Source organism: Dysidea avara, chromosome 3 (genome assembly GCF_963678975.1).
Source record: "Dysidea avara chromosome 3, odDysAvar1.4, whole genome shotgun sequence".
In the NCBI taxonomy this organism is placed as follows: domain Eukaryota; kingdom Metazoa; phylum Porifera; class Demospongiae; order Dictyoceratida; family Dysideidae; genus Dysidea; species Dysidea avara.
The window spans coordinates 25235557-25244633 of record NC_089274.1 but is presented as its reverse complement, the minus strand read 5'-3'; the positions used below and the strand labels follow the sequence as shown (position 1 = coordinate 25244633).

The window sequence follows — 9077 nt, the reverse complement described above, 5'->3', positions numbered from 1 at the left end:
TGTGTGTGTGTGTGTGTGTGTGTGTGTGTGTGTGTGTGTGTGTGTGTGTGTGTGTGTGTGTGTGTGTGTGTGTGTGTGTGTGCCGTGTGTGTGTGTGTGTGTGTGTGTGTGTGTGTGTGTGTGTGTGTGTGTGTGTGTGTGTGTGTGTGTGTGTGTGTGTGTGTGTGTGTGTGTGTGAGTATAGACTTATGTGTGCATGTACATGTGCCAGCAAGTGTGCATTCATGTGTATGTACAGCTAGTGTGTGTATGCATGTATAGTGTGCAGCTGAGTGTTCAGTAGTGATACTATTCTCTTGGTCAAAACTACTTCCAGACTCAAAATTATTATTGGACAGCATTCATGCACCCCCTCCCCATCAAGTGGATACATCTTATGCTGAGTGTGCATCAAGTGTGCTTGACTGTCATGCACCCATCCTACAATTGTGTGTAAGAAATCAGGGCCTAAAATAAGGCCTTAACACTGCACAAATCTGTAGTGTTAAAAATCTAAAGTGTGCAGTGATAAATGTGATTTTGTGTAGTGTTAATTTATAGGCAAGAGTATATCACATGACTACATATCATGTATACAAACAATACTATGCATAAAATCACTCTCTGATTCAGTTTAGAGAGTCTGATTTTCAAAATTTCCTGGAAAACATACCCCCAGGGTCCGTGTATTTTCTCGCCAACCGTAATCCTTATAATCAAAACTTAAAGGTAATAGGCGCTGCGCGCGCGAAACACCTATTACCTTTAAGTTTTGATTGTAAGGGTTACGTTTGGCGAGAAAATACACGGACCCCCCCAGACTCTCCTTATTTACATGTCAGCATTCAGACTGTTTGCACATCAACACTGTTAAAAATGGGTAGTTATTTTAACATATGATGTGCTAATTTTACTAACCACATGCAAAGGTTGCTGATGTAACAACCCACATGCTGAAATAAAACATTTGTGGTATTACAACCAAGGTATACTTAATTTAGCACAGGTGATGTGCTAATTTTGCAAATGATTATATGCTGTTTCAGCAACTGAGATAGTTACATAGTAATAGCTGTACACAGTTTATCAGAGTTTACATGCTTTTGTTGTTTATTGCACAGCACACTTTAGAGTTATGAAACCTCTAACTGGGCGAAGAGTGAGAATTTCTCTGCTTTGGAGATTTTTTACATAGACAGTGGTAAAGATGTTTGATGGTTCAACTATCCAGGAATGGTAGTGGTCAGAGTACTCAATAACATTTAGAGTTTGCAGGCCTAGTATAACATTTGAATGGTAGTCAAACAGTTCTTCAATTCTGACAAACTTGTGATACGTGTGATCTTCAGTGGAGGTGACGATGGCGCTACCATGCCTATTTTCATTCTGTGAACTTCTACGTTTGAACAAAAACAAAACATGATCACATAGACTCTTCAATATATTTGACAACTATATGGTTTCTAATTATGCTTATGGTTAATCAACTAATTATATTTATCTCACCTCAACTACAGTTAAAAAACATTCTTTGAATGCTAACCAAAATATGTGGAAATCTTTTTTAGCTGTAAGGCTACAAGGTGATCTTCAAATGCATGATGCACCTTCATAGATTTTCCTTAACAACACATGAATGTTAAACTGAAAGAAAATTTGGTTATCTGGTGTAGTACTAGAATGAGATGTTGAGCCAAAACCATCAATGCCGGCTCTACGAATTGTCTATTGTAAATTCCACACTTTGTGTAGTGTGTCTCCCTCGATATCTCTAGCACTTTGGCCAGTGGTCAAATCTATTAGCTACCTTTGGTAGCAATCAATCGGTGCTTCTTCTGTAACACTGTACATCGATGGTATATGACTCCTGCAGTCACTTAGCTAGCATTACTACATAAATGACTGCAGGAGTCATACCATCAGTATGAACTTGAATTTACAGTACAGTTGCCACTTAAATGCATGAAAGTTGATAAATGTAGATCAATTCCACACAGTAGAGTAAAATCAGAAGTATACTTTTGCAATGTGAACCAACAGAAGTTTAAAAGATGGCACAAAAGTTTTCACCGAGGTGACATCGATGTATTGCTGAAACAGTAGCTATATTTCCCTCAAGCCTACTGGACTTATAGGGTAATGTTTACGCGCAGCCATATAGCTAGCTTCATGTTTGCGGTACATTAACTATGCTTTAATTGACCATATACAAGATTGTGTACAGTCTGAGCATGTATTAAAGGCTATAGTATCTATGGTCTGAGTGACAGATGGCTACCTTACAGTGACCAGCAAATTATTAGTATCCTGGAATATCCTACAATAACCATGTGAATACAGGCGATGTAACGTAAATACACTGGAATATCCTACCTTTATCACATGAAGAAGGTGTGTAAAGGGTCTATGGTATTTTAAATCATTTTCGCAGTTACGATGGCATTGGAAGCAGCTGAATTTTCTGTGGAGCAAGTATGCAATCTACTGTAGGATAGTCACGGGATATTATGACTCTGTTGTGGCTCTAATATCCATGGTTGTGGATAGTCTCGCGTGGCCTGACCGCTTTTTTCCGTATATTGGGTGGGGAAAAAAGGGGGTCTGGTGCAACTCCAATAGCTGTTTACTTCTGAGCCGTCCCCACATTCCGGGGACGCTAATTGAATAACATTGGTCACAAAGGAGGTGCCATGACGTCAGTAAAACTATGAAGTATTCCTACACTCCTGCTCCGGTTGTGAGTCTTGTTACACGATGAGGATTAACTTTCAAGACGCTATAAAAGAGACATCGGAGCAAATTAAGATTCGTTTAAAGGATAAACAGATCTCTAGTTAACTTACTGACGTCATGGCACCTCCTTTGTGACCAATGTTATTCAATTAGCGTCCCCGGAATGTGGGGACGGCTCAGAAGTAAACAGCTATTGGAGTTGCACCAGACCCTTTTTTCCCCACCCAATATACGGAAAAAAGCGGTCTGGCCACGCGAGACTAGGTTGTGGAGCTGTTCGAGGAAAACGAAATCGCCGGCATGATGGCACTGTATGAGTTCACTAGCCTCGACAAGGAGGACATGAAATAACTGGGGATCGGTGTACTACTTTAGGACACTGGACCTGCATGCCAAAGAAATTGCTTCGTGCGCTTGGACCGACAATGATAGATCTTCCATAAAGACTGAGTGAACATCACCTCTGAGTGTGGTAGCTGGTACAACACATCGCAACAGCTCTACAGTGTCAGACGATAACAGTTAAGTAAGCTAGGTTTATGTCTAGAGTATGCATGATGTCCCAGTATTTATGCGTAGCTATAGTTATGTAACTACAGCAATTCTATTCAGTATAACTCTGCCAGCCAGTAATAAATTAGCTGCAACAGGTGATTTTTACAAGTGTATACACTGTTAAAATGAAGAGTAACCACAACTCTCGGTGTAGGGAGGATTTAACACCCCTGGAGAGTAACCATTACTCTAAAGGAGTAACTGGGGAGTAACACATGCTCTGAAGGTGGTGTCACTTACTCTTCAGAGTAATGGTTATTCTCTTCAGAGTGTTGGCTACTCTCCATGGGGTGTTAAATCCTCCCTACACTGGGAACTCTCAGAGTGGCGGTTACTCTTTATTTTTAACAGTGTACTTTCTGTTTTTCAGGGACGATTCTATCCTTTCAAATGTTCCAAATGCCTGGGAAGACAACTTCACTGTTCCATCACAGTTCTCTGAAAGAACTATGGTAATGTGAATTTGACAAGGTTCAGCCAGGGCCGAGATTGTCCAGATGACTGTTGCCAAAATGCTGAATCATTGTAAATATCCCACTGCTATACTATGTGAGATAGTAGCAAGTAAGATTGTGCCAAGTCTACTTAAAGGGAAGACGGAATGGTGACAGTTTTGGAAATGGTCATGTAAGTACAAATACCCTCATGCATAGCAAGTGTGTGTGTGTGCATGCTGGCATACTCTAGCTGAATACATGCATACATATTCACATTGTTTTTACAAAGGGCTGATGAACAATGCAGTTACAAAACTGGTTTAGAAACTAGGCATGTGGTCATCCTCTGAGCTTACTTTCACTCTTGCTGTAAAGACGAAGAAGTCTGCACACAATGGGGTAGGATGTGGGAGTGAAATTTTGAATAGTAAGAAAACCGCAAAATTAGACTTCAAAGATATTGAAGAAAGGCAAGCTGGAAAAAGCATCCGAAGCAATCTCGCCCCGTGTTATTGACAATCTATAGTAGGGTAGTGCTAAAAGCCGGAACGGAATGGAACGGAACGAATTAGGGCACGCGCCAAGTAGAAAAATCGTTTGAGACGGATTTTGCATAGTTCCCAACTGCCACACAGTGACTAGAATTGTGCTAGAGTTCATTTCCTTCTACTTATATGCAAGCTAGAAATTGCGCTCTCGAAATTTCTATTTAATGCCCGCCACGTTGCTTGCTGTGCTCTTACCAATCCATCAAATTCTGTTTAATCCTGATGTAGAATTGCTTCCTTATCATTGTAAAACATAAACTACTGTAGTATTTTCATGTTATAGTCGTGTGCAACTCTTTAGTAACAGCGAGGATGGTTTTCTGAGGTCTGCCAGCGTGGGCAATAATTTACGAGAGTTAACCACAGTGCATGTTAGTGGCTGTGAATCATATGCTTACAGTGCTTACAAAATAATAGTTTAGCAGGTTAAATGATAGTTTTCAGCATAGGTAATTACAAAATGCTTTCGTGCAGTGGGCATTAAATAGAAACTTCAAGTGAACGATTTCTAGCATGCCTACAAGCAGAAGAAAACTAACTTTAGCACAATTCTAGTCACTACGTAATGGTAAGAAACGGTGTACAATCTGCAAAAAAGATTCATTAACTTGGCACGCGCCCCGTTCCGTTCCGGCTTTTAGCACTACCCAATCTAGTATCAAAACTGTGGAACTTGTCAACTGTAAGTGCACGAATGCATGTACAGTAAATCATGATGTTTTCTACAGGCCCCTGATATTTCTATTGTTATATTTATTGTGCCAAAGTTGATGCACAAAGAAATGAAGCCATCAGATGGGTTGATTGTAGTGTTGGAGGTATGTAAATGCATGCATATGTGTGCAGTTATATAAAATATTTTATGTAGACAAGTATTATTCATACATTAAAGTAAAATTGTGTACCGACTCTAATTAGCTTACATCATATTTGTATGCTTACAGAATGGTGACAACACTGAAAGTGAAATTGAAGACCATGCAACTGCTGCTCCATATATAGTTGAGGCTGATTCTGCAATGCAAGACTATAATACTTTGGTCATAGAGAATCTCATCTACTTGGACGTTGATGATCTCTGTGGCTGCTGTAGTTGGGTTGTACTACAACATCACCTACCCTGAGCAGTGGAACAATTGCCTCCTTTTAAACGAGAAGTTGCTGTGGGGATATCTTCTTGTCCCAATCCCAGGCAGGGCTCATTTGAGATACAGAGAAACTGTCTTAAACAGTAATGCACTCAACATTCTGCTAGTGTGTTTCTGTACTATGTATGTACATTTTTGTTGTAACATCACTTTTACTACAATGTCACTAAAATGTATTTTTTTATACTGTAAATCCAGCAAGTTAGTTATAGTAACAAATAAGTAGTGATTATTTTCAGCATGACCAAGGGTAAAAATAATGCAGGGATTAGCTTAAGTAACAAAATAATCTGTGCTAATACAACACAGACTTTTATGTGCTGTATCAACACTTACACTGATAGTCATTTTTGGTACCCGTAAGTAACACATGATATTGTGTTATTTTAACTACTGAGTTTTAACAGTGAAGGTACACGTATGGCTGCCTTTCCTCTACATATAAGGCCCAGGCATTGAAAAAAGATTATGCCCTGAATGTGTACCTCACCAGAATGATGCTTCCTTTGCTTCTGATACATACTATTACTTGAGAATGTGCAGTGTTATATAAAAGTTATTTTCGGCACTTGTAAGAATTGAGAGTAGAGCCTTCAATGTGTAGTCCACTATTAAGATATAATTAAGTATGATTGGAAGGAATTGACTTGAGATTATTTGCTATATATATACGTAGCTTAAGGATTAGACTTCAGATTATAACTATAAATACTCAATTTAAACGTTATGACATAACTACTCATGCAGTTGATGTACACACACAGGCGCAGCATCCATATATGATATAATGGAATTCAGGTGCTGGTTTGCACCATAAATTAATGTACATTAGACTTTCAAGCACTTCTAAAGTTTAAAGTATATGTTTTAACAATGCGAGTACTTAGTTTAATGAAAAGGGTTCATGTGTACCCATAGTACAATTATTTGTATACAAATCATACATAAAAACAGCTGTTGCCATAACAGCAACAAAATTATAATCATTGCAAGTTCAGAAGTCACACTCATGCTGCTTCAATAGCAACTATAATGATGACGAGTACTACAAAGGTAAGAACAGCAGCAACGGTGAGCCCCAGTGACCATCTTCCTTGCGTCACGCCATTTTCATAGTCTCCTCTGCTGTAACTGCTATGACTCTGAAAAGGTACATAATATAATAAATTGTGAATCATTTATTTACTATTCACAGTCCATGAAAGTAATACTAAACAATTGTCTATAATAAAATAATGACTTTAAATATGAGACATTATTGTCAATCATGAATTTGCTGCAAATTGTTTGTGTATTCCTACAGTATCTCGAGCCAGCAGAACTCTTGAAAAGGTTTATAGCTAAGTAATAAATAATTATTTCAAGACAAACACTTCATTGAAGCTTATAGGTGAAGTACACAATGCACATAAGCTCTATTAGCTTGGTGACACACTATACTGCACCCTCCACAGCACCCTCCCCTCATACTAGCGTTTAGCAGAATGGTGTCCTATAACAATGAATGTCAAAAATTACATACCAGTACTGAACAGATCACTGCAGGAATTGAAAAAATCAGTGATGGCCAGGAAAACAAGGCACTTAGCACTAGACAAGCAATGGAACATCCCAGGAAACTCTGTCCACCAACACCAGGATGGCCTCTAACCACCACAGCACGTGGTTGTTGCACCACAACCTATATGGTGTAGAAACAGCAAGTGTAATTCTGTAGCTACAATGTAAACTATATCTGTGACCGTAATTACATGTCATAACCAAAATGGTGAAACAGATATACATCAATATAATAAAGTTTGCTAGAGTATACCCACATGTAAATGGCATTAACTATTATAGTTGAATTCTACAAACCTGTGGCTGCCCGTGTGTAATACCCTTCTGATCATCATAGGCTGGGGGTGGTGGTTGATATTGCTGAGTGGGATAAGGTAGTGGATCTAGTACTGGAGGATTAACATCTTGAGTTGGATATGGTTGTGGTGCTTGTTGTCCAGCGTTATTTGGATCCTGAACTTGCTGAATTGTAAAGGATTGTGGATAAGGCTCTGGGTACTGTTGTGGAGGATAGGCATCTGTGAAAGAAAATATGCAACTTGTTCAGTACATCTGTATGTGTATATTTCAAGGAGAAGTGATTAAATGCATAAGTATAACCTTAACTATATGTAGCTATATTCACATAACGCACCTGCAGCTAGTTGTGGGTAGCCTGTTGAAGGTAAAGGTTCTTTAGATATATCACTTGTAGCTTCATAAGACTCGAGACCTGAAAATGTATACGGTAGAGAACTGTATAGCTTTCATTAAGTCTTACCTCCAGACATTGTTGTCAAATATACTGTAAACCACTATAATGTGTTTCACTAATCTATATGTATCAACTGTGCAACTGTTTGGGTTTAGCTGTCTTATATAGCTACTGTACACATAGCTAGCCCCCACAATAATTTGGTGTCAGACTTTCCCAAGATCACTGACAAAAACATATATATGATGTAATTTCCTGTGTAATCTACCTGTAGGTGCACAGTACACTTATATGATGTAGCTATCTGCAATTGTGTACATATAGCTACTGTATCAACTCCCTTTACCTGGTCAGGGTTTGAAGCCAGGTTGGGTCAACTAGGTCACAGGTCAGAGCACAATATTATTATACAACATCATTGCTGGTATTGTGGACAGTAGAGCAGGGAAGAAGCAATAACTACAACAGATTATTTGACCAATGCCCAATTCCTGCAATATTCCACAGAACATTTCTCTACTTGAAGGAACCCTCAATCTCAAGTGGTATGGTGCAGCTGTGATAGGGAGCTGCTGGACCTCAAACAATTGGTACACAACAGCATAGGATACACTTGATGTAAAACCAACTGGAAATTGATGCATGTGGCTGCATAATTATAGTAGTGCTTGTGGTGATTATTATCAAACACTACAGAGTTGTAGTCCAGCCGGCTGTGAAGTAGGATGGAGGAGGAATACTGGGGTAGTTACTTTCCCCAGCAAGAAAACCAAGTAGGTCATTATTATAGGTGACCCAGTCAGGGAGAACTGATCTTATTGCCATTGCCCTGGTTTGATGTTTCACTATGCACAGACACAGCTGCATGTTAGCTACAGCTAAATTATTATATTTCATTGCTGTCAAAATCAGCCAATGTATAAATAAAGTAGCCAACTTTTTCCTCAAACCGCATGGAATGTGGGCAAAGCACAAATACACCATACGACTTCCTAATGTTTAGACATCAACAGAAAGCAACTTCCCAAAAAAGAGACAGAAACCAGACATGAGCACTAGCTAACTCTATCCTGTAACACTCAGCTATGTCTGTACTGTTTGTGATATAATAATTATGATGTGGGAAGGCCAGTCTAACAAGTATGTGTTAATTATCTTAATAACTCAGTTTTATCATATAGGGGAATTTTGGATTGTGGTGAATTTCTAAACTTATGCTCAGGATGTGAGCTCAAGTTAATTCAGGATGTGGTTTTAGGGCGTAATCAACTAAAGCGTGTGTGTGTTCCCCCACGATCCTTTCTTTGTCCTTTGCACTATAACACTACTAATACATACCAGCAATTACACTTTTTCATCACACTTGCAGAATGATCAATTGAATTATTAATGAATGCATACCTACATGCAGCACACTTACATT

General features: G+C 38.8%; 1 protein-coding gene and 1 long non-coding RNA gene across 5 annotated transcripts; one reads left to right on the top strand and one right to left on the bottom strand.

The window, feature by feature from the left end:
- Positions 1 to 2288: 2288 nt before the first annotated feature.
- LOC136250445 (uncharacterized) lies at positions 2289 to 5593 on the top strand. 4 transcript variants are annotated; one of them, XR_010698544.1, is made up of 5 exons: positions 2289 to 2515; positions 2977 to 3238; positions 3638 to 4934; positions 4981 to 5070; positions 5197 to 5593. It is a non-coding gene; the product is annotated as an uncharacterized lncRNA (long non-coding RNA). The 4 variants fall into 4 exon arrangements; XR_010698543.1 differs by lacking the exon at positions 2289 to 2515 and having other exon boundaries at positions 2635 to 3238; positions 3638 to 3894; positions 3994 to 4934; XR_010698545.1 differs by lacking the exon at positions 2289 to 2515 and having other exon boundaries at positions 2633 to 3233.
- Positions 5594 to 6263: 670 nt separating this feature from the next.
- LOC136251868 (uncharacterized) lies at positions 6264 to 7868 on the bottom strand. Its single transcript, XM_066044272.1, has 5 exons — positions 7721 to 7868; positions 7595 to 7672; positions 7258 to 7478; positions 6923 to 7081; positions 6264 to 6542 (listed from the first exon to the last, which is right to left on the bottom strand). The coding sequence occupies exons 1-5, from the start codon at positions 7728 to 7730 to the stop codon at positions 6408 to 6410; spliced, it is 603 nt and encodes a 200-aa protein (XP_065900344.1). The 5' UTR covers positions 7731 to 7868; the 3' UTR covers positions 6264 to 6407.
- Positions 7869 to 9077: the final 1209 nt, after the last annotated feature.

Coding starts and splice junctions, on each gene's coding strand:
- LOC136251868 (XM_066044272.1), bottom strand. Junction 7,479..7,594: donor CTACCCACAACTAGCTGCAG/GTGCGTTATGTG, acceptor TTTCTTTCACAG/ATGCCTATCCTCCACAACAG. Junction 6,543..6,922: donor CAGTGATCTGTTCAGTACTG/GTATGTAATTTT, acceptor GTACCTTTTCAG/AGTCATAGCAGTTACAGCAG.